This window comes from Mustela nigripes, chromosome 3, assembly GCF_022355385.1.
Source record: "Mustela nigripes isolate SB6536 chromosome 3, MUSNIG.SB6536, whole genome shotgun sequence".
In the NCBI taxonomy this organism is placed as follows: domain Eukaryota; kingdom Metazoa; phylum Chordata; class Mammalia; order Carnivora; family Mustelidae; genus Mustela; species Mustela nigripes.
The window spans coordinates 113,683,942-113,710,156 of NC_081559.1; the positions used below are offsets into that span (position 1 = coordinate 113,683,942).

Sequence of the window (26,215 nt, forward strand, 5' to 3'; positions counted from 1 at the left end):
TGCGGGACTCGATCCCAGGATCCTGAGATCATGACCTGAGCCGAAGGCAGCGGCTTAACCCACAGAGCCACCCAGGCGCCCAAAAGAAAACATTCTTAAAAGAGAAAATAACATCTCTGTACTCTTTGGGTTATTATTTTTTTAATCTCAGTTAGAATTTTTCTTTTACTTTAATGGTGTAAGAACTTTTGATTTGGGGCTTAAAGAAATGTCCAACACAAGATTGCACTGCCTCAGAGTCTGGAATAGGAAAGTTAATTTTAAATTTGGTTTATTGTGAACATGTTTTATTGTGTTGACCTTGAGAAATAATTGGAGATACTGCATATTTGATTTTGTTGTTTGTTTAGTAATAATGGACATTTAACTGTCCTGCATCTCAGTTTTCTTCATTTAATTAATACAGACTGATTATAATAATAGTTTTTTGAAAGTCATGTATAGTCCTGAATTTGTCTTTAAATGTTGAAATAACTATCTTGTTCTTTCCCTGGTTTATGCCATGTGTGTAATCAGAAGCTCTCCAAATCCAATTTTCTCTTTTTGTAGCTGGTCCCACCTATAGGGATGTTGAATAATCCTATGAATGCAGTAACAACAAAATTTGTTCGAACATCAACAAATAAAGTAAAGTGTCCAGTATTTGTTGTTAGGGTAAGTATTTTTTGAAATACTTTTTTGGATATTTTTTGAAAAATTAATCCTGAGTTAGTCTATACATATTTAACAGGACAAAATTAAATTACTTTAAGCTTATATCTGGGATAAAAATTGGTATGTTTGCTAATAATTTTATTTTGGAATAACCCACCATTTATCCATTACATTCACATTTAGTAAGGTATTGGTTTTTGGATTGTTCTTCATGATGCAATTTCCATAGAATTCTCTGAGTAGGCCATGGATCTATATTGTAGTAGGGCTCAGGCTCACTTTTGAATAGTAGGGTGGCTTCACTGCTGTTCAGAGAGCAGCATCTCAAAGTTAATGAAAACTGGTGTCACTAATACGGAAAACACCTAAAAAGACCTAAGACCAGTGGTTGACCATAATTTTTAGCTTCATAAAGGTACATAGTAGGTACTCAAGACATTAGCATGAAAAAAGATTTTTTTTAAATAAAGATTTTATTTATTTATTTGACAGAGGGAGAGAGATCACAAGTAGGCAGAGAGGCAGGCAGAGGGAGAAATGGGCTCCCTGCTGAGCAGAATGCCCAATGCAGGGCTTGATCCCAGGACCCTGAGACCATGACCCGAGCCGAAGGCAGAGGCTTAACCCACTGAGCCACCCAGGCGCCCCCAAAAGTTTAATTTTTAAATAAATAGATTAGTATGGTTTAAAATTTTGAAAATTTGAAGGGGTTTGCAGTAAAAGGCCTTCCCATCTTCATCTCCCAGGCATCCAGTTAGTATTACCATTTGTGATAGTATAAGCATTTTCTTTGTGCTTTGCTAAGAATGTACTTGTTGGTTAGCAGTATTTCAAGTCTAGAAATGTAGGATGGAGTTAATAGATTTAAGCAAATAAGAATTGAAAAAAAATGGGACAGAGGAAAGATAATAATGGTAAACGTTGTGGCAAATGAGCAAAATAGGCAAGTCCTTGATATTAGGAAGGTATGGTAGAGAGCAGGTAGAACCAAAGTCTGGGGGAAATATTGCAGTTTTAGGTCTCCTGTTTGCTTCAGAGGCCTAAAGCAGTAGAAACATTAGTAAAGAAACACTTATTTTTTTAGAACCAACCAGTATGTAGTGTAATTTTGTTTACCAGGGAATTTGATTAAAAGGGTTGGTGTGCAGCTAATTTTTTATCTTCTTAGCATAATAGAGAAAATTGTTTTGAAATGTATAAAATCGGAACATTTTGTATCATAATACAGAAGGATAAAATTGTATTTTTTATAGTTCATTTGGTAAATTTCTCATTTGGGGATCAAACTGTAAGGTATCAGGAGACATTTGCACACAGTGGAGACATAGTCCAAATTACAAGGTATCAGGATACAAAGACAGGGTTCTGTTGCCTATAGTTCTGTTGCCTGTAGTATTTACTTGGTTGGGATCCATAACAGATAACAAACTAGGAAAGTAGGATTTTATTCATAATAATCAAAAATCATGTTGTGCTGGTAAGCAATAAAAAGTCAGGTTTTCCAGGATGCCTGGGTGGCTCAGTTGGTTAAGCGGCTGCCTTCAACTCAGGTCATGATCCTACCGACCTGGGATCGAGTCCCGCATTGGGCTCCTTGCTTGGTAGGGAGTCTGCTTCTCCCTCTGCCTCTGCCTGCCACTCTGTCTGCTTGTGCTCGCTCTCACTTCTCTCTCTATGACAAATAAATAAATCTTAAAAAAAATCTTAAAAAAAAAAAAAAGTCAGGTTTTCCAAATAGTCTTCATTTTACATATCTCATCCTGCTATTTCTATTACCACACTTGTATTTTTCAACTGTGTGTGTCATAATTTTTAGTTAAATATATTTAGTTGCCCTGAAAAGTTTGATAACCTTGATGTCCTTAAATTGGTACTCAACTTTTTTCATAAAACACCAGTAACTTTTCTGCCTTAATTGGTCCAATAGCAGATGTAATCCTTCTTTGAGTTGTTTTGATGATTCACCATTTTATTTATGTTAGCCTGCTGTGTATCCTTGGAAAATATGGTCTTTGCATATTTTGCTTTTAAAGGTTTTTTAAAATGTGTAGATCTGTGTAACTTAAACAGGTATTTTTAATGCATTTACTATTTTTTTTAATGATTTATTTATTTTGAGAGAGAGAACACTTGAGGGCTGTAAAGGGAGGGGCAAAGGGAGAGGGAGAGAGAGAATCCCAAGCAGACTCCATGCTGAGCATGGAGCCTGACATGGGGCTTGATCTCCCTCATGACCCTGAGATAAGGACCTGAGCCTGAAATCAAGAGTTGGATGCTTAAATGACTGTGTCATCCAGGAGTCCTACGCATTTACTATTTTTAATTTAGTTAATGAGCTAAAATACTAATACAGGTTCTTTTCTGACAAAGTACTTGCTTTTAAGTCTGAACTGTGCTTAAGTGGAAGTTAGTATTGTCTGTTGAATATTGATTATTGGATTATTTTATAAATACTTTCTAAGTGTTTTATCAGTTAGCTAAGATTCTTTTTTTTCCTTCCCTAGTGGACTCCAGAAGGAAGACGGTTGGTCACTGGAGCTTCTAGTGGAGAATTCACCTTGTGGAATGGACTCACGTTCAATTTTGAAACAATATTACAGGTAACAGTAATCATCAGAGGGTAGCATCCTCCTGTGGTGCTGTAAAGAACTAGAGAGATACAGTTACTTTATTGGCATCTTAAACTTAAAATTGGACAAATCATTCTTGTGAGTTAATATATGCTCCTGTCAAGCCTTCTGTCATATATTCTTCTACATACTGTTTACACATGTTTTAATGTTTTCACAGGCTCATGATAGCCCTGTGAGGGCCATGACTTGGTCACATAATGACATGTGGATGTTGACAGCAGACCATGGAGGATATGTGAAATATTGGCAGTCGAACATGAACAACGTCAAGATGTTCCAGGCACATAAGGAGGCGATTAGAGAGGCCAGGTTTATACACAATATACCATTTTCTGTAGTCCCTATTGTCATGGTTAAATTACTCTCTAAGTGTATTCTGGGTGCAGAGATGCATGGGCTCTGTCAGATTCTGGGATACTTTCTGCACCCTATAAACACAATATTTTTCTTTGTTTTCACACACTCACCATTTCACTGGCACTTTTCTGAAGTAGTGTTGTCCCGGTATCAGCCTTTGCAATATGTTAGAGATGTATTGTCTGCCGCATTTTGCACTGGTTTTCTCTTTTTCATTTATGGTTAATAATGTGTATACGTTATTCCTTTTTACTACCTACTGTGTAAGACAAGAATCTTTCATTCCAAATAAAGAATTCAGTCTTTAATTATACAACTGAATAAAATCTAAAGCCTACAGAAAACACCTTCAGAGTTCACACAAAATACAAGAAAAAAAGGCTTAAGTGAAGACCTGGTTGGCTTGGTTATGCCACGACTTCAAAAGGAAAGTATATAGTAGGACTAAAAAGCTCACAAGTAACTCTGGATGTGGCAAACATTAATGGAATAATGAATGGGTTCTTCAAGCTTTGAAACTGTAAGCAAACCATTGTCAAGAAGACTCTAGGACTTCTGATTCACTGTTGAGAACATCAGTTATGAAAATGTATAAGTGGAGTTTAAAATATTTTCAGTGAGTTGTATATTTTTACATATCAGTGAGATATGTAGAGTAAAACTGGAAAAAAAAAATCTTGAAAGCAAGCCTGAAGAATTGCTGCAGCCTCAGAATAAAGCTAAGCAGCATTCTTTACGGGTGTACCGCCCATGCGTGGAAGGAGGTTGACATCTTTATAGAAACATCATCCACTGCAGTCACTTGTTTCTACTTTCAGAATCTTAACAAAAATTGTTGGATAAACATACTCCTGCAAAAACTGTGCTTTAGTGTCCTGCCCGTACATTGAGTTTCATAGTTGGTTCTTTGTTAGTTACAGGACTCCAAAGTTCAAGAGAGTTCTTAGAGGTAGATGAGAAACTTGATGGTTTTTCATGACAGGGAGGGAAAGATGGCAAAAATCCTTTGCAGTAGATTATCTCTGGCTTCAAACACAGTCTGAATGTCTCTGTGTTCAAGTTTTCCCAAAAAGGTGCAACATCCATGGAGTAGCTTGTCAGGGAGAATGTGTGAGAGTTTCCCACAGACCATTCAAATAAATGTAAAACATTGTATGTAGGGTGTTTAGCAACCAGTCTTTAAGTAGCTTGTCCAGAATTTTTTAGCTTATCGTTTCATGAAGCATCTGAGGTAGAAGCTGATGCTCATTTTTTGAGCGGTATTCTTATGTGATTTTCAAAGAGTGTTTAGAGTATTGCAAAAGTACAATTCATTTAGTTTCTACACTAGTTCCACATTTTCTGTTGGTAAGACAGGAAATACCGTACTGTGGGGAGTGTGGGAAGCATTAGACCTAATAATACATTTGTAAAGTTCTGGACTATTGTTGATTGAAAACTAAGAAGCAACTACTCTGTAGAATTCTTCTTTCGATGAGATGCATTTGTTAGCTGACAACGTTCTCTTTAAGGGCTTCTTCACTGTTGGAGTACTTCCCTCTCCTGTTTATAACGCAGCACAGTGTTTTTATTTTTCCCTGTCTGAGAAGCACAGATAATCTGTTAAATGCTGACTTCTTTCCCCTGCTGTGTGTCTTCATGTAACAGTTTCTCACCCACGGATAATAAATTTGCTACATGCTCTGATGACGGCACTGTTAGAATCTGGGACTTTCTTCGTTGCCATGAGGAAAGAATTCTCCGAGGTACGTGTACTAACAGTACTGATTGGAATATTTAAATAGGGAAGGCATTTGTGGTTAAATCATTACAATACCACAATACCAGCTTACATCTCCATTCAGTTTTTTTGCATATACACTGTCTCAGGCTCTTTAAAAAAACCTGAACACTTCTGGTTCACAGTCATTTTGTAGATTTTTACTACTACTGCTGTCTTTGAATTAGGTTATAAATTACATACAAGTATTCCTCTTCTCTTATCCTGCCATCCCCGCAAATTACTTGCTTACCTGTACTGATCCATTAGGGCCATATTCTTTTCCTGTCTTAGCCAGCATAGCTTTCTCCAACATAGTGGCACTATAATTTTATTTAGATAGCTTACATTCTCCCGGCAGTCCTTTTACAATATGGTTAACTGAGGTAGCAATAGTTATATTTCTCATTATTGCTGTTTCTGAAAGCAGGTGTTGTGTTTTTGATTTTGTTTTTTAAACAGTATACCACATTTGTGTACTACATGGCCCACTAATTACTAAATTTTTTATTGTTTGCTTTTATCAGTTTCATAATTATAAACTAATGTCTATCAGTTACTCCCTCCTACAAAAGAAATCCATATTTTTTACTTGGATTAACTTAGTCTCAGACTTCATTAAGTGGAGCTGTTGAGAGCGCCGAATCCTAACCACTAGACCACCAGGGAGCGTCGGAGCTGTTGAAATACTAACAGTTTATCTCTACCGTTTATGTAAAGTCAGTGGGTGCTAGAGTTAGGGAATTAACTCTGTTTATATATGTAATACAGACATTGAAATAGAAATTTACATTAATAAAAACATTTAATCTCATTAGTTCATTGTTAACTAGGAAGGTAGGGTTCTGAACTGCTTAATTTGAACTTGTACTGATTTAACAAAGAGTATATGCTACTCTATACTCTTGATTCCAGTATCCCATAAGAGTAACATCTTCCTCTCATAAATGCTGGGTAGGCAAATGGGTGCCACAGACACTGGGTGTCAAGTAATTACTATTTAGAGATTTTCCTTTCTATTCAAGAGTCTTGGTTGAATTTTAACAACACTCCAGAGCTTAGTTTACAGCCTGTAATAGTGTTGATGCTTTCTAGATAAGAAAGTAAATGCCCTTAATGTTTAACCCATATTTCAAGCCAGTATTTTTTTTTTTTCTTTTAATTCACGTTTGTTCACATGTTTCTGGCTTTGCACGTTTTGTGTGGGTTCATCCACAGTGCTTTATGGTGATAGCTAGCATAAGGATATAGTACCTATCATTGAAGGAGGATACTATGAACATTATAATATTGTACAGTTCAGAACTAGATGGAGTCTTTAGAATCATTTAGCTGGAATTACTTTATGGATGAGAATCATAACCCAGCAGACTTAAGTGACATGTTCAAGGTAAATAAGTTCAGATTCAGGACTTAGAATCTAGCCTAATGGTACGCTAATATTGCAGCTTTTCTCACTCTTAATGGAAGTCTTAGCTGTTAAACAGACATAAGATGGATAGCTTTTTCTAGGTTTGAAAATCCCAAGAAATATAGAGGAAACACAATAATTATACTAAAGTATCAAGACAATTATTTTTATAGTGGACTATAATAATTATGAAGTCTTACATAAAACTACTATGCATCTTGGATTAAATAAAAGAAAACCTATGTGGTAATATTTTTCACTTCCATGTTCCAGTGAAATATTATTCAGTTTTGGTAATGAAACAGTTTCTAGGTAGTACTTAAGAACTTTTCCTCTGAAATTTAGAGTCTATGTGTGAGATACTCTAGCTGCTAAATATTTTCAGATTTGAGTTGAGGCAAATTTGGATAAGATGAAATGGATGCTGAAGTATTATTTGTTATTCCTTTGGCTTAAAAAATAAACCAGCATCCTGCCTGTGTTATTCGATAGCTGAATTTTATTTTTTATGTGGGGAGCTCTTTTTACTTTAATTTTTGCTGTGGAATTTTCTAACATGTACAAAAGTATAATGAATCTCCATGTACTTCTAGGATGCATATTCTAGCTTAGCTTACTCATGATTTTTGCTCCCTTTTTTCTTAGTACCTCAATAGGTATCTGGGACCAATATGAATATATAAGCCAAGTTTTATACCACCCAAATAGTAGTTCTAATAGAAAGTCTGATGTAGTAGATGTTATTAGATTCCTTTTATCCATTTTCTGTTATTCCTCATTTTTCTAAATTCTCTGAATTATAGTGGTGATTATAAAAACAGTGAAACGGTTAAAATTTTCCTATCCTTCACTTGTGGATTCCAGTTGTCTCAAGCCTGATCTAAAATTCTTCATATAAAATTTCAAGTAAATTTAATTGAGCTTTATACATAGAAAATTGGGTCACAAAGTCAAACAGATAAGGATAGGAGCTTCAACTATCTAAAATGTCAGTTGGGGGGCGCCTGGGTGGCTCAGTGGGTTAAAACCTCTGCTTTTGGCTCAGGTCATGGTCGCAGGGTCCTGGGATTGAGCCCCGCATTGGGCTCTCTGCTCAGCAGGGAGCCTGCTTTCCTTCCTCTCTCTCTGCCTACCTGTGATCTCTGTCAAATAAATTAAAAATAAAATAAAATAAAATAAAATGTCAGTTGGTCTCTATGAAGGGATGATGTTCAGCTAGCTTACACAGACTTAAACATTGGACAGTTAACCATAGTCTTGCATAATGTTAGTGTTGTACATCAGACCAAAACTTGGGTTTAAGTATTTTTTAAAAGATTATTTATTTATGAGAGAGAGCGAGTGAAAGAGAACAAGGAGGGGAAGCAGGAAAGTGAGAGGGAGAAGCAGGCTCCCCCTGATCAAGGGATCCCTACTCGAGGCTTGATCCCCAGGAGACTGGGAACATGACCTGAGCTGAATGCAGACTGAGCCACCCAGGCACCCCATCTTGGGTTTAAGTATTAAAATCTAAGAACATTTAATTTTAATTTTTAGTTTTTAAAAAAGATTTTATTTATTTGACAGAGACACAGTGAGAGAGGGAACAAAAGCAGGGGGAGTGAGAGAGGGAAAAGCAGGCTTACCTCTGAGCAGGGAGCCTGATGCAGGGCTTGATCCTAGGACCCTGGGATCATGACCCAAGCCGAAGGCAGGCACTTAACGACTGAGCCACACAGGCACCTAAGGGAAAAGCTAAGAACATTTTAAATGAAGGTGATGTTTATGATCATGTAGTTTAGCTCTTTTTATCAAATACTTACCTTTTCTATGTCATTCCTAACATACAGTCTTCTATTCATAAACATTTCTAGTATTACAGTATTCACTACGTTAAGTGATTCTTTTTCCAATTTTTAGATAGCTTTAAGTTTTAGAAAGTTCTTTCATTGTATCAGAAATCTGCTTCTGGGGGCGCCTGGGTGGCTCAGTGGGTTGAGCCACTGCCTTCGGCTCAGGTCATGATCTCAGGGTCGTGGGATCGAGTCCCGCATCGGGATCTCTGCTCGGCGGGGAGCCTGCTTCCCCCCCCCCCCCCCCCTCCCCCCCCATCTGCTTGTGATTTCTCTCTGTCAAATAAATAAATAAAATCTTAAAAAAAAAAAAAAAAGAAATCTGCTTCTGTATGACTTGTCCTACCTCAGGAACACAAAAAAATTGAGTTTATACTTTCTTCATGGCAGCCCTTTAAGTGTTTGAAGATAACTATCATGTCTTCTTTTTTTAGTACATTTAGTATGCTGAAGCGAGCACTCTGTCATGTCTTCTTAATGTACACCATCAGCTGTAAGCATATAGGATCCTTGTGCATGATGGAAACCATAATACCATACTGTTGACTGCAGAATTTATAGTTGCTTTTTAGTGTCCTTTCTGAGATTGTTTGTGTACTTTTTGGAAAAGGAAGTAGTTACACAAGAGAAAGTCATCAGTATTTTTTAAGGTTCAAATGAGTACAGATTTATTTTTAGGAGATTTGCTACTCAAAAGATCTTGATTGGTCCATAGGTATGAAATTGAATATACTGAAAAATTGAGAAGTATTGTGTGCCACTCATTACTAAAACATATGTAGGTCAGCATAATTTTATACACAGTTATCCTTTTTTCCCATTATTACTTAGAGCACTTAATTTGTGGGCTGGGAGTAGAAGAACATTTAAGAACCAGAAGTACACGAATCTAAGTGAGCTTCTAATGTACTGATATTTATTGCATTTGACTCTCAGTGAAATGGAGGCATTAAAATCCATTTATTTAATTAATGACCATATGCTCTATGTATGCTCCCATTAGTAGAAGAATCTTTTTAAGGTACGACACCTTCCCTCATGCTTCTTAAAGTTTAGTAGGGAAGTTATTTTCACACACTGAAGATGGTGGAGAATATGGGAGAAGAGTCTTGATAGTGTTAGAAAGATAGTTTTATCTGTATAGAGTTAGAAGCAGATCACTAGCTGAAATGTACATGAGAAAGGTTGAAAACACAGAATCAAAAAGAAAAGTGAAGTAAACTTTAGTGAGAAGCATAATACTCTTCAAAAGAACCCAGTTTACAGAGTTTCAGCATGCTCTCATTTTGTTTTACCTTCTTGGTTTTAACAATAGCTGATACCTTACACTTGTATGTATCAGGCATATTCTAAGAACTTTTTTTTTTCTTTTACGAGAGAGCATGAGCCAGGGTGGGAGGGTCAGGGGAGGGGTAGAGGAAGAAGCAGAGAGAGAATCTTTTATTTATTTATTTGACAGATTGAGAGCATAAGTAGGTAGAACAGCAGACAGGGGGGAGGGAGAAGTAAGGTCCCAGCTGAGCAGGGATCCCAATGTGGTACCCAGGACCCTGGGATCATGACCTTAGCCGAAGGCAGAGGCTTTAACCCACTGAGCCACCCAGGCGCCCCTGAAGGCAGCCTCTTAACTGACTGAGCCACCCAGGTGCCCCTCAGGGAGAGAATCTTAAGCGTGGAACCCAGCTTGGGGCTCTGTCTCATGACCCTGAGATCATGGCCTGAGTGGAAATAGAGTTGGATGCTTACCCAGCTGAGCCACCCAGGCAGCCCTGTTTTGATAACTTCATTTAATCTTCTTGGTAACCCTATGCTAAATACTGTTTGTTTGACATTTTACGAATGGGTAACCAAGATACAAAAAGTTAAGTAAACTTGCCTTAAGGTCAGGTAGCTTGTAAGAGGTGGGGCTGGGATTTGAACCCAGGTTTTTAGGGCCAGAGTTGATTCTGAACCACTGTGTTAAACTGCCTCTTTTCTGTTTGAAAAGTAATATCAGCATGGGTGTAATGATGTTTTTCTTAGCTGTGATGACAGAATTATAGAGTTTTTTGGTGAGAGGAGAAGGGTGTAGGTAGAGGGAACTGATTTAGGTGCTCAAGTTCATTTTATCATTCGTCTTTAAATTTGTCCATGTAGGTGGGACACCTGGGTGGCTCAGTCGGTTAGGTGTCTGCCTCCAGTTCAGGTCATGATCCCAGGGTTCTGGGATCGAGTCCTGAACCTGGGAGTGTATCCTTGCGCAGTGGGGAGCCTGCTTCTCCCTTTGCCTGCTGCTCCCCCTGGTTGTGCTCTTTCTCTTTCTCTCTGATAAATAAATAAATAACAGTCTTCTAAAAAAGCCCAAAACTGTCCATGTAGGTTATAGGAGTTCAGTGTAGGATATATTTAACAATAGAAAAATGATACTACAATGAGTAGTTGAAACTAAATGGGTTATAAGATACATGCTAGTTTATGTAAATAGAACATGGGCATAAGGAGTTATACTGAGACTTACTTAGGAGGTAAAGTCTGTTTTCAGTTTTTGGATATACCCCTCATGGAGAGGAATTGAACCCCTGAGTATGCACAACTTAAGAAAAAGAATATTTTTAGTACCTTTGGTAAGTCTCTGTGTATCCCTTCCTTATTGCATTGACTGTGGTCTTCAATAAATGAGATCAACCCCTTTGCAAAGATCTTTTGGTTCAGCAGTGTGTTTTGAACTATGTGAAGACATGTTTATGAAGTTGAGTGTTCCAGAAATCTTTGATGCTTTTTACTGAAAATAATTTTACTTATTAAAGTAGAATTGGCAAGAGATATAGTTCAAGATTAATGGACCTACTTGTACCGTGTTTACAAAACATCCTACAAGAAGATCCTGTCTGTTCTCCCTAAGAAAAGCATAGAAATGCCCAGCTTCCTTTAAAATAGCCTATGTAGGGTGCCTGGGTGGCTCAGTGGGTTAAGCCGCTGCCTTCGGCTCAGGTCATGATCTCAGAGTCCTGGGATCGAGTCCCGCATCGGGCTCTCTGCTCAGCAGGGAGCCTGCTTCCTCCTCTCTCTCTCTCTGCCTGCCTCTCTGCCTACTTGTGATCTCTCTGTCAAATAAATAAATAAAATCTTTAAAAAAATAAAATAAAATAGCCTATGTAGGAATAATGCCTTCCGCTAATATAGCATATATCAATATAAAAAGCTCTTCAAGCACATCTTACTTAATCATCCAAAGAATCATGCATAAACGTATTTTACATATGGACGCTGATTTTCTGTCTGTGTTACCTTATTTTGAGGAAGAGTTTGTTTTAAGGCTCGTTTCCCTCTGCTTTCCTGAGAAGATTGGATTGTGGTAGGTTCTCATATGTAAAGAATCATCTGAGTATATTATGAGAAGAAAAAGACTTATTACTAAGTCTTAATAACACCCTAAAGCACAGTTGAAAAATTTAGCGTGGTAAGGTTCTGAAATGTTCATTTTATATGGTACATTCACATTTTTGCAGGAATTGTTTTAGATTTTTGTATTGGGCTTTGTTCTTTCTATCTCAGTATTTATTTTAAATGCTGCACATAATATAGCAAAAACTTGCTGAAAATAGATTTGTACCTTTCTTGGGATGTCAGATCTGCTCACTGCTGCTGTCATAGTGTGTTAGTTAAGAGTCAAGAGCAATTCCCAGACACACTTGTATATAAAGATGCTGGTTTTCTGACAGTTACAAATCACTGTGAGTAATAATTCAGGCATTTGATTTTTAGAAAGAGTCTGCATCTTTGCAGTAATTATTCTATGATTATCTGCTTCAGTTTATTTTGAGTGAGGCCAAAATTTCCATTTGCTGATGAATTAGTTACCTGGTTATATTTTTAGAGCTTCCCAGCTAACTAGGTTTGTAGTAGTTTTTTTTTCCTTTAAGATTTTATTCATTTATTTGACAGAGCACAAGCAGAGGGAGCTGCAGGGGGAGGGGGACCTGCAGAGAGAGAGGCAGAAGCAGGTTCCCCGCTGAGTAGGGAGCCTAACCTGGGGCTCTATTCCAGGACCCTGGGATCATGACCTGAGCCAAAGGCAGCTGCTTAACCACCCGAGCCACCCAGGCACCCCCTTTGGTAGTTTTTAAAGCTAAAATTCAGAGCTTTGGAAAGAGCCATAAAATTAGATATATATGTAATATGCTTTTGGCTTTTTCATTTTTAGTTGGTAGATCCTTATGCAACTAAAGTATGGTATCATCAAAAATAGTTACTTATCAGGGCGCCTGGGTGGCTCAGTGGGTTGAGCCTCTGCCTTCAGCTCAGGTCATGATCTCAGGGTCCTGGGATCGAGCTCCGCATCGGGCTCTCTGCTCAGTGGCTAGCCTGCTTCCTCCTCTCTCCCTCTCTGCCTGCCTCTCTGCCTACTTGTGATCTCTGTCAAATAAATAAATGAAATCTTAAAAAAAAAAAAAAAAGATTTAAAGAAAAAAAATAGTTACTTGTCAATGAGGGCAGTTAAGTACCAAAACAAATACTTTTTTTTCCCTTAAGTCAGTTTTTCCCCTTTACTGTATTTTTAAAATATTTAAAGTATTTTATTTATTTGACAGATAACCAGAGCAGGAACACAAGCAGGAGGAGTAGGAGAGGGAGAAGCAGGATTCTCACAGAGCAGGGGGCCTAATGTGCTAGGACCCTGGGATCAGGACCTGAGCCAAAGGTAGATGCTTAATGACAGCCACCCAGGCACCCCTTTCCCTTTACTTTAATGATATACTAGAAAACCATTTTATTTAAGGGGTGCATGGGTGGCTCAGTTGGGTGTCTACCTTTAGCTCGGTCATGGTCTTGGGGTTCTAGGACCGAGCCCTGTGTGGGGCTCCCTGCTCAGCAGGGAGCCTGCTTCTCCCTCTCCCTCTGCCTGCTGCTCCCCCTAGTCATATTCTCTCTCTGTCAAATAAATAAGTAAAATCTTAAAACAAATTAAGTTTAAGTCATATCTCAGGAATTTTTAAGAAGCACCTATGGTGCTATGATCTCTTTAGTTACAGAGACCAGAAAAAGAATTTCTATTTAAAGAAAGAAATGGGGGCTCCTGGGTAGCTTAGTTAGTTAAACATCTGCCTTCTGCTTAGGTCATGATCTGGGACCCTGGGATTGAGCCCTGTGTCAGGCTCTGCTTGGTGGAGAGTCTGCTTCTCCCTCTCCCTACCACTCCCCTTGCTTGTACACACTCGCATGTGTGCGTGCTCTGTCAAATAAGTAAATAAAATCTGGGGCGCCTGGGTGGCTCAGTGACTTAAGCCTCTGCCTTTGGCTCAGGTCAGTGATCTCAGGATCCTGGGATTGAGTGGGGTGTAGGGCTCTCTGCTCAGTGGGCAGCCTGCCCCCCCCATCCCCGCCCCTGCCTGGCTCTCTGCCTACCTGTGATCTCTCTCTCTCTGTCAAATAAATAAATAAAATCTTTTTAAGAAAAAGTAAATAAAATAAAAAAGAAACGGTAGTCTCTAGGTGATTTATCCTTTTTTTATGATTGTTTTATAAGCTAGTCTTAATTTCTCCCAAGTACACTAATCAGTTTCTCAAAGCCAGTTGGTTGAACCCTCTGTTTTTTTTCCCTTTGTAGATACTTTAATATAATTGTCTTTGAGAGAATGTTACCCTTATTAGGATGGTTTTAGAATATCACATGTTACTTGGATTATTAGCCCAGTGAATTGTATCTGCTTTAACTTGCTGATATTTTAAAATGTTTTATTAGGGGCGCCTGGGTGGCTCAGTGGGTTAAGCCGCTGCCTTCGGCTCAGGTCATGATCTCAGGGTCCTGGGATCGAGTCCCATATCGGGCTCTCTGCTCAGCAGGGAGTCTGCTTCCTCCTCCCTCTCTGCCTGCCTCTCCATCTACTTGTGATTTCTCTCTGTCAAATAAATAAATAAAATCTTTAAAAAAAAAAAATGTTTTATTAGTCCCTAGGGAGCACCAGGAAGGCACAGCCACCACAGGGGGCCTGTGGTGCTTTTGACAAGGGGTAGGTAGAGTTTCTCCTGCTCAGAACCATCCATCTGTAAACGGAATGCCTTTTGTAATCTTTCTGACAGTTGGCAAGCTAAACCTCCCAGTCTGAGCCAAGGAAGGCTTAAGAGCTCAAAGAACAGCTCTTTCTCTTTTCTTTCTAGGAAAAAGTTTCCATAATTAAATCCAAATACGATGTCTTAATATCCTCCCTACCCCCTTTATTCTAGATCTGTATACAGTAAATTTAACCATATCTTTATACATAATCCTTTAAATATTTGAAAATGACAGAATTTCTCTTAAGTCCCTCTTATTCAAGTTGAATACTACATTTCCCTTTACTCTTTTTCATGATTTCCTGATCCTTCACCATTCTGAGCATCTCTCATCAAGAATTAAGGTTCACCATTCTGAATATCCATTCTTACTAAATGACAGAGGGCACAACACCACATGAATTCATACTAATCCTTAAAAGCCTACATTTGTATTTATGTAAACTCATAAACCATTCTAGTAGGCTATAGAATTGAGATCAAAAACCTAAATACTAGACTTAACATTCATCTCTTTAAAATTGTACATGTTAAATTTATGTTTATTAAATTTAACATCATAGTATCTTCTTGAATCCTAACATCTAGAGAACTCCCAGTCTTGGATCACCTGTACTTTGCCAAGCACGCCATCGAGATTAATTTAAAAATGTTAAATAGGACAGAGGCCAAGTAAAGAACCTTGCAGCTCTCTCAACAGTTTTGCCTTACTGGTAACAAACATCCAGTGGAAACTTATGTTGGAAATGGTCTTCAGGTCATGTAGTTATAAAGCCATGATCCTTTGCCATGATCTTCAGACTAGTTCAAAAGATTGCCTATTATGGGGGTGCCTGGGTGGCTCAGTGGGTTAAAGCCTCTGCCTTCGGCTCAGGTCATTGTCCCAGGGTCCTGGGATTGAGCCCCATATTGGGCTCTCTGCTCAGTGTGAGCCTGCTTCCCCCTTTCTCTCTCTGCCTGCCTCTCTGCCTTGTGATTTCTATCTGTCAAATAAATAAATAAATCTTAAAAAAAAAAACAAAAGATTGCCTATTATGGTTTGGCTGTAATTTTCTTGAACCACCCCTCTAGTAGTTCTTTTTAAAAAAATTTTGTTATAGAATGACTTAACTCCAAACTACTGATTTTCAGTGGAGGCAATAATACCCTATAATGAACATTTTGTAAAGAGTTTTCTCTCAGAGTGTGCACTGGTGTCTGTTTAAAAAAGCTTGATGCAGGTTGCCTGGGTGGCTCAGTCGTTAAGCGTCTGCCTTTGGCTTAGGTCATGATCTCATGGTCCGGGATGGAACCCTGCACTGGGTTCCCTGCTCTGCGGGAATCCTGCTTCTTCCTCTTCTACTCCCTGCTTGTGTTCCCTCTCTTTCTGTGTCAATTAAATAAAATCTTTAAAACAACAAAATAAAGCTTTATGCATAGTGGACATTATCAGTGAAGATATAGAATATTTACAGCACTCTAAAGATTCCTTCATACTTTTTCTCCATCCAACCCTTTTATTAGGTAATTGAGACATTGAGAGATACCTATTTTCATTAATTTCCCTTTTTCCACTGTTTTTTTTTTTTTTTTTTTGAATTTTCTCTTTTGTCCTTTTGTGTTTTTTTTCATATTCCTTTCCCTTATGTACAGTTGTCTTAATTTCCTTGACTTGCCTCTTTTTTAAAAATTAAACATCAGGGCGCCTGGGTGGCTCAGTGGGTTGAGCCGCTGCCTTCGGCTCAGGTCATGATCCAAGCGTCCTGGGATCGAGTCCTGCATCGGGCTCTCTGCTCAGCGGGGAGCTTGCTTCCCCCTCTCTCTCTGCCTGCTTGTGATCTCTCTCTCTGTCAAATAAATAAAATAAAAAAAAAATTAAACATCAATTTTTAAGAATTTCCCCTCGAAATTTCATTTATTTATTTATTTATGTAAGTACGCAAGCTCTACTCCCAGTGTGGGCTGTACCTCATAACCCCAAGATCAAGAGTGACATGCTCTATCCACTGAGCAAGCGAGGCACCCTGCCTCTGTTTTCAATGTTTTATTATTTTTTCAGATTAACTTCTTTTACTGGTTTCCTGCTACTTAAAGCAACACAACAAAAGTTAGTATATGAAGAGATAGTATTGTGTATTATTACAGTCACAGGCTCTGGAATCTGGATATTAGGTCACAGTTAGCCCTTAGCAGCCATGGAACATTGGGGCATTACTGTGTCTTTATTCCCATCTGTGTAATGGGGATTAGTAATAGTACTGACCTTCCTGAGTAGTTGTGAGAATTAAATAGGTTAATTCATGAGAAGCATTTAGTGCCATAAAGAATATTCAATTAATGTCAGCTATTACCTCATTTCCAAAGCTAATTTCAGAGCCTGCTTCCATCTTTCTGCCCATTTAAGGATAAAAGTGGTTTCTTCAAAAGTGTATTTTACTTTTCTCATCTGAATGTTTTCCAGGGGCACGTGGGTGGCTCAGTGGGTTATAGCCTCTGCCTTCAGCTCAGGTCATGGTCTCAGGGTCCTGGGATCGAGCCCTGGGATCAAGCCCTGCATCGGGCTCTCTGCTCAGCAGGGAGCCTGCTCCCTCCGACCCCAGCTTCTCTGCCTGCTTGTGATCTCTTGCCCTCTGTCAAATAAAAAAATAAAGTCTTTAAAAAAAATGTTTTTCAGCCATTATCATTAGTTGTTGGAATTGTACATGTTTCTGTTTTCAGGTAGTCCATAAATATGACCACTTGTTTAAACAAGTTGTCATGATTTTCTAATGTTTTCAGGTGGAAAAAATTCAACACTAAGAATTGGCCTTTTAAAAAAAGATCTCCTATGGAAGCATTTAAAGATTCTATTTTAATTGTTAGATGAATCAATTATTTAATGGTTACCATGTCAATAAAATTTCAAGGCATGGCCTTGTCCCTTCAGCAGCATTTCCAACATTTCCCTAGTTCTTTTATTTCTTCAAATATGTTTTGTCAGTTGGGCAAGCACCATGGTGAATGAGAATGCTGAATACACCGAAAATCAAGTCTTCACAGCTCATCCTACTGCCACAGACTGTGGTCATTGGTGTCTAGACTGTTTCTTTGGGACAGCATTTATTTTTCTCTGGGGGAAGAACAGTTGTTTTCCTATTGACCAAATTTAATCACAGTAATTAATTTCTAAATCCATTTAGTAATAAAATTGGATTAGCTAGTGATAAGTCTGGTAGAATGTCTTTGTGATCTTTGACTTTCTCTTTGTGATCTTTGACTAGTAAGGGATCAGTAGTAAATTAGGAATCTTGGGGGAACTGTCATTCTATGTATTTTCTGTCCCTGGGGGTGAGACTTAAATATAGAAACCTTATATCATCTGTTTGGACCTCCTTATCCACCCACTCTGCCCCATCTCATCAAACTTCTCAGGTGCCAGCATACTGGCTGGGGTGTAACCTGTGCTAGCTCAAAAGTCTTTGGTGGAGGTTGTTGGAGGGTGGGAGCTAAACCCTTACCTAGGATGTAGCAGATAAACTGATAAAGTGATTCTAAGAGCAAATAGGGTGATACTAAAGGAGACATTAGGAATTAAGGAGCACTGTAAGTTTAGTGATTCCTGAACTTAAATTCTGCTTTTTTGAGATCATACAGTATGGTGCCCAGTTGTAATGCTCTCTCTGTAGGCCCTGAATGTTAAATACTGGAGAAGTTGGGTGATACTAATATTTTATGTGTTTTTGGAATGGTGAAATTATCATTTTCTAGAAATTTATGGAAACTATTCCATTTGTATTTTTAAAAATGTATTATCTGAATTTTGAGAACATTTTTAGTTTTATAGATTTAATGTTTTAATGTCTTGTACAAGTGTAAATTATTACCAAGGGTCTTCTGGGTAAAAATAAATGTTTATTAAAACAAAAATCCTTCACGAGAATTTGCTAGGCATTTTTAATTTGGTTTATTCTAGCAGAGAAGTTATTAAATCAGTAACTATAAAGTACTTTCACTCCTTGAATGGACTGTTTTAAACTTAGGTTTCTTTATTTTTTAGTATTTCAGACTTCTGAAGATTTTATTTATTTATTTGAGAGAATGAGCACATGATGGGGCACAGGAACAAAGCGGGGAGGGAGAGGGACAAGCCGACTCTTTGCTGAATGTGGAGCCCAGGATGGGACTTGATTCTAGGACCTGAGATCCTGACCTGAGCAAAAATCAAACGTTGGTTGCTTCATCAGCTGAGCCACCCAGGTGCCTCTTGGAATTTTTTTTTTTTTTTTTAAAGAAATAGCACATTTGCATTTTGGGGTTAGGGGAGAGGCAGAAGGAGGGAAAGAACCTTAAGCAGGTTCCACACCCAGTGCAGAGCCCCTCCATCTCACAACCCTGAGATCATGACTTGAAACCGAAATCAAGTCAGATACTTAACCAACTGAGCCCCCCAATTGTTCCTGGATTTTTTTTTTTTTAAGCTTTTATTTATTTGATAGAGCACATGAGCTGGGGGTGGGGGTGGCAGGGAGAGGGAGAAGCAGAGACTCCCTACTGAGCAGGGAGCATGACTTGGGTCTGGATCCAAGGAACACAGGATCATGACCCGAGGTGCAGGCAGACACTCAACTGACTGAACCACCCAAGTGCCCCACCCTTGGACCTTTATTTAAGGGGAAAAAAAAGAAAACTGCTGTCCTCCTGCAGTGAGGGAGTAAGAGAATGACACAGTTCTGGTTTAGGAACTAGGTATTAATGCTTATCAGATGAAAAGTATTTGAAAGAGGAAAGTTGCAGTGCTGAAGGAGGTACGCCATGGACTGTGATTCATCATAAAGGATAAAACTTGGAATTGTTAGGTTTACACTGTAAAGAGACAGTTGCCAACATTTTGGTGTTTTTATTATTGTAGAATCACATTTGAATTAAATGTGCGTAAGTTTACTGGGCCATAAAGCTCTTCTAAAAAAGTTGTAGAAGTGATTTACAGAGGGGGCTAGAGTTAGTGGAAAGGTTGTTCTTAACTGGATTACTGCTACAGGTGGAAAGATACATGTCTTCTATAAAATGTAACTTAGAATATTTAGCCCATTGTTCTCTGAAAGATCTAATAACTCCTTTACATGGATTCCAGGAGACCACAAACTTTCTTTTTCTACTGTAAGTACACAGGCATTACTTGGTATAATATATATTATCTTTGAACAGCTTTTACATAATTAAAAAAAAACTGGTTCTCATTGTTACATCGAAGGTATAGTTTTGAATTGCTTGTTGGCATCCCAAGATGAGTTTGAATCATTGCTCCTCCTACTTGTTGGCTAACAAGGTTTTCATGGTTCATAAGAAGTAAGTGGCAATGCCTATCTTAACAGGATTGTAATGTATATAACACTTTATGTGCTATACAGATAGTATAGTAGTGATGAAAATAGGGCAGTGGTAATGAAAATACTTTCTCTCTCAACCAAAACTCCCAAACAGTGCAGGTTCTAAGAAATTAAGTACCTTTGAAGATAATGACTCTTACGTCATGCTCCAAGCTTAACATCTTCCAGGTCCAGGAAGGACACAATAGGTACTTGGGGAAGTGACTTATACCCCATGTCCCCACCCCAGACATAAAAGTCTTTCAGTTTTATCTGAAAGGTGAGTAATGGGTACTTTATTTTCTTAAGTTTCTAAAAAGCTGATTATACAGTTGATAGTTTAAAACGTGTTTTCTGTCTTATCTTTGGGGCAGAAAGGGGCTTTTAAACAAATTTATTATTCCCCTCAAGTTCTTCAAGACTTTGTTAAACATAAAGTTATGAGTCATCCTGGTGTCAATAGTAGATTTGTTTGTGTTGTAAAAACTTGTTTGTTCTAAGTTGGCATTCTTCGTTTTTATACCTCTGATATGATTCCTACTTATAAAAATAACATTCAGCTGCTAAGTGGGAGATTTTGCCCAGTAAAAAAAAAAAGTCTTCAGTGAAAGAACGTATACTAAAATCTTGCTTTCCTTGCATATCTAGCCTATTCAGATTTATTATTACAGTGTTACACAGTAACACTGTAGTGTTATAGTGAACACTACTTAAAGAAAAAGTTATCCTGTTCCACCTTTTCCTTATATCTTTGTCTTTATTGTTGGATATTTTATTGGAGTCCTTGTTTTAAAATACTTCTGCATCTAGGTATAGTCCATATATTGAGTATGCTTCCCATTGAAATGACTCTTGGTGAACTCCTCCTGCTCATTTTCCTAATTAACATTGCTAGATGGGCTTTTCCTTTATGCTTTAATGATTTTCAGTGTGATTGTCATTAATGCTTTTTATTTTATCTGAACTTTTCAACACAAATATTTTAGCATAGTCTTGACATTAAAAGCAAAGTGGAAGAAGTCTTGTACCAAAGTTATCCAAAGCTGCCCTCTCTGTGAATTTTGAGATGTGTATTAGTTAAGCCATATATTAGAGTTATTTTGTAACCAATGTCAGCATGTAGTCTGTTTTCATTCCACCATTAGTATTTTTTTTTAATATTTATTTATTTGACAGACGCATATCACAAGTAGGCAGAGAGGCAGGCAGAGAGAGAGGAGGAAGCAGGCTCCCTGCTGAGCAGAGAGCCCGATGCGGGACTTGATCCCAGGACCCTGAGACCATGACCTGAGCTGAAGGCAGCGGCTTTAACCCACTGAGCCACCCAGGCGCCCACCATTAGTATTTAAAAGGGTCAGTACCCTTCATTCAGAGACCACCAGGAGCACACTTGTAATTGAACAAGTTGGATTTATACTCTCTGCAGCAAAGAATACAGACCATGGAGATTATTATATTATAGGATTTGGACATTGGGTAATTTGGGGGAGGGTTCAAGGAAGTGAGGGCTGTCACTCATTTAGTATAAGAAAGATGTTTGGTATTTTGTGGGTTGTATAGTGACCTTGTTTTTGTTTGACTTCATCCTGGTCTCAGAGTTGTCTAGTGGGATCAGGGGAACAAAATGGGTAGCTATAAATGTCAGATCAGTCTGTAATAACATTGAGACTTAATTGTGAGTATCAGATTAGTTCTCAGCGGTCAGGGACTACCTTTTTATTTTTATTATTACTATTTTTTTAATCTTTCTTAAAAGCATTTAAATCCAACTGGCTTTTCACTATATAGGAACCAGTTGGATGGGGGGCAGAGTGAGGTTGGTGTTGTTAGGTCAGGATTCAGTAGCAATGACATTGGGCATGTCACTACAAGCTTCAGTGTTACCAGTAGTTATGTTTTTACAAAATGGCAATTGGGAAGCATGTCATGCATACCAGTTTTCAGCTGGCTAGAGCAGTTAATGGGTAAAATATGAGTATGTTCTTTTTTAATAAAAGAAGTAAGATGTGTGAGTTTTTGCATTAGTCTGGGGGATTCTAGGGTTTATCCCACTAAATTTAGTGTCCAGGGATTGGTTTGTAGTGCTTCAGGAGTTTTTTTTCCATCTGGGAAGAGTCAACTATTCATTTTCTATGTTGTCTATGTTAATACAAGGCAGTAAATACCAAAGAGATTTTAAAGGTTTTAAGACTTAAGAACTCTGTCAAATACTTTACAATTAAAGATTATAATAATTGTAAAAATTCCTTATGATTGTTAGATTGACTTAAGGTGAACAATGGCCTGTGTTTTCACAGCTCCATTGTCCATCTTAGTCATGTTCATCAGAGACCATTAAGTAAAAATTTATATTGATTCATTTATTCAAACAGTAGTGTTTATTAAGTGCCAGGCCGTGGATATGGTGGAGGGTGTCAAATAGCCATTCCTATCTTCATAAGCAGTACTATTGATTGCTGATTTTTGTTTTAAAAACATCAGTTTTAATAGTCTTTTCATTTTATATATATTCTAGAATAAGCACTGCATTATTGTATTAATAGTACACTGAAGACTGCTCCTATGATTAATAAGGTAGTTTTATAGTTTTTGTAACTTTAAAAGTGGTAACTTTTAAAAATCAGATATTTATGGAGCATCTGTTCATACAAATCCAGAGATACCTCTAAATGTGGAGGTATTCAGAAAAAAATTGATACAGTAAACTGCAAGATAGGCTTCTTTTGTATCTTCATTTTGAATAGTAAGTTGAGGGTATTCTCAATACTGAATCTCTTTATCATTTGGTAAAAATTGAGTAAGTTTTAGAGCTAGAAAAGTTATTTTTGTAGTTAATACTTAACTATGAGTACTTTTTTTTTTTAAGATTTTATTTATTTGACAGACAGAGATCCCAAGTAGGCAGAGAGACAGGCAGAGAGAGCAGGGAGGAAGCAGGCTCCCTGCTGAGCAGAGAGCCCGATGTGGGGCTCGATTCCAGGACCGTGGGATCATGACCTGAGCCGAAGGCAGAGGCTTTAACCCACTGAGCCACCCAGGCGCCCCTAACTATGAGTACTTATCAAAATTCTAGAGCACATTTGGGTAGAGTCACAATATGAGAGAATGCAAAATGTCCAGTTCTGTTAGACAAAATACATTATAGGCAAACCAGTTTTCTCCATGTGATACTACTAGATTTGGGAATTTTCCTTTAGAAATAAAGAACATAGTCATATTTGGTCACGGATGTCTATTTTTTTTTAATAGTTTGCATTTTAAAGATTTTATTTATTTATTTGATAGAGAGAAATCACAAGTAGATGGAGAGGCAGGCAGAGAGAGAGAGGGAAGCAGGCTCCCTGCTGAGCAGAGAGCCCGATGCAGGACTCGATCCCAGGACCCTGAGATCATGACCTGAGCCGAAGGCAGCGGCTTAACCCACTGAGCCACCCAGGCGCCCCTCATGGAAGTCTTCATAGCTATATAATACCTTTGAATGTTTATGAGATCCTTTAAGAAAGGATTTAGACTACAAAACTTTTTATATCTTGGAGCTTTTGGTAGAGCAGTAGTAGCAAATTCTGAGTTTGGTTGATTTGGACACAACTAAGGGTGGTAACATTTCAAAATAAGATTTTTTTCCTAAAGACCATTAGAAGAATGTTTTAAGTTTTAAACATACTATATTGGACTATCATTTAGATCTTACTTACCAAGTACAGTACATTTTGCATAGGAAAAGGGATTCCAGAGTTACCACAGATTTCAGGATTAGTAGGGAACTCCTCACATAACCATTTTTTATCAGTGTCTAAATTAGTATAGATACCAGGACGTGTCTTCATATTATTTAGCCATGTAGGTTTGTGGTACATTCCCTTGGTTAAAGTTCCTGGATAAGGTTTTGTGTTTTGAAAGTAAATCTGTGCAGCAGCCCACTATCATGATCCCCACAGAATTATTTATATATATTATTTATAATAACCAGTAGATTTGCATATATATATCTAATTTATAACTATCCATTTACCAGGAGGATTGATGTAGATTAATTCCAGTTTACTATGTCTTTTTATAATTAATGATGACTACAAGTCTATTTGCAGTATGTCATTTTTTTCCCTATAAAATGGGATGAGTAAATTTTATTTTGTGTATTGTTACCTTCAAAATTTAATGATAGGAGAATATATTGTAATTGCTGTTTACAGTGGTAAGTGACAAGGAAGCAGAACCTTACTACTATCTATCCTCTTCTCCAGCTGCTTTAGAATTCTAGGTACAGTCGTAGTTTTTACTTGGGGCAGTCATAACTCATCTGAGAGTCAGCAGTTCTGGCTTTGAGTCCCAGCTCTGCCACTGAGCAAGTGTCTCTGAGTTTGTGTTTCTTCCTCTGTCAAGTGGGGCTAATGATACCTACCTCACAGGGTTGTTGTGAGGGTCCCAGAAGTACACAGAAGATGCCACTGCAGGCATGAAGTAAATATGTGTTGCTTAAGTTGCATATGTGCAAGGCAAGCTGGTGTAAAGAAAGTGACATATTGAAGTGAATTTGACTTAAAAGGAGTTTGGAACTGATTAGGAAAGTTATTATAAAGGGTTTAAGAGGAGATGATTAGATCAACTGTTGGGATGGGATATTATACACGAACATTCTATTTTCAGTAAGGGTTCTTAGGATTAGAAGTGTCACTGATAAAATCAATTGTATTGTAAGCCACATTTAAATAAATAACATTGAAATATAACTATGACTTTTTTTTAAAGCTTTATTTGTACAAGTCCGCATACTTTGCTTCCACTGTCATATCAGAGCCACCGTATTCCCTGAAGGCAACACTTCACTCCCACCATTCCTCTTGCACTGTCCCCCACATTCTGTTCTTTTCCTTTGTTTATGGCTTGCTTGTTTGCTTTTTGAATACCTAACAATTTGAGTCTTCCTGAGAACCACTAGCTGGTTTTTTTTGAGTTCTAGTTAGGTCAGTTGATACTCAGTGAGCATAAGATACACTGCGTTATTCTACAGATCTATAGCAGAATCTTCCTTTCATTGCTGCTTTTTACTAGGTTTACAATATCCTGAAAAAATATAAAGTCCAAAAAAATATGATACATCTTTGTGGTGTGAGTTGTTTATTTGGGCATTTTTTTTTTTTTTAAAGATTTTATTTATTTGACAGATCACAAGCAGGCAGAGAGGCAGGCAGAGGGGGAGGGGGAAGCAAGCTCCCCGCTGAGCAGAGAGCCAGATGCAGGCCTTGATCCCAGGACCCTGGGATCATGACCTGAGTTCAAGGCAGAGGCTTAACCCACTGAGCCACCCAGGCGCCCCTATTTGGGCATTTTTATTTTTTATTTTTTTATTTTATTTATTTTTTTTTTTTAAAGATTTTATTTATTTATTTATTTTACAGAGAGAAATCACAAGTAGATGGAGAGGCAGGCGGAGAGAGAGAGAGAGAGGGAAGCAGGCTCCCTGCTGAGCAGAGAGCCTGATGCGGGGCTCGATCCCAGGACCCTGAGATCATGACCTGAGCCGAAGGCAGCGGCTTAACCCACTGAGCCACCCAGGCGCCCCATATTTGGGCATTTTTAATAGACCTTTTAAATTTAGATCAGAATCTACTATTTCATTGTTAGAGATATTTATATAACTGGCACTGTGGTCACTTTGTAAGTCCTCATTTATTCTGTTGTTTAGTCTTCGATTTTTCTCCTTTTATTGTTGTCTTTAAAAATAAGTAGTGAAAGAAAAACTCTTCAAGCACAGTTAAGTTTGCGAAGCCTTTACCTTGCCACATGACTGAATTTTTATTCAGTGTGATGGCTGAAGATGGAAATTAACAGAAACTGAGAACGTCGTGGTCCCACACACCCCAACATCACACTACTCCCACAGAGCGTAGACAGGCAGTGTTGCTGCAGATACTTGGCTAACCAGCATTCTCTCTCTGGGAAACACTGATGACACAATTCAGTGACTATGGGCAGTCGACTAGCAAAGAAATTTGTAAACTGTGGTCATACATATGCGCACATGTGTTTTTCAGAATACAACCATTAGACTGAAGCCCACTATCAATGTGTTCCCACTAGTTAAAATGGATTTACTTTGTTCTTTCCACATCTTGTTGTCCTGTCCCCAGGAATATGACAGATGATAAAAACAAAAGCAGACTGACCACATAACAAACAGTTAATTGATCTATGTGGGGATATCACTTGCA

The 26,215-nt window shown here is 38.0% G+C and overlaps 1 protein-coding gene across 6 annotated transcripts in view; it reads left to right on the forward strand.

The window, feature by feature from the left end:
- The window catches only part of WDR33 (WD repeat domain 33), a 122,314-nt gene that overhangs the window by 51,271 nt on the left and 44,828 nt on the right, over positions 1 to 26,215 (forward strand). For all 6 annotated transcript variants that reach the window (XM_059394533.1, XM_059394534.1, XM_059394535.1 and 3 more), the window contains exons 4-7: positions 550 to 654; positions 3,159 to 3,254; positions 3,445 to 3,596; positions 5,292 to 5,389. In XM_059394533.1, coding sequence (XP_059250516.1) covers positions 550 to 654; positions 3,159 to 3,254; positions 3,445 to 3,596; positions 5,292 to 5,389 — 451 coding nt within the window. The remainder of the gene's footprint in view (positions 1 to 549; positions 655 to 3,158; positions 3,255 to 3,444; positions 3,597 to 5,291; positions 5,390 to 26,215) is intronic.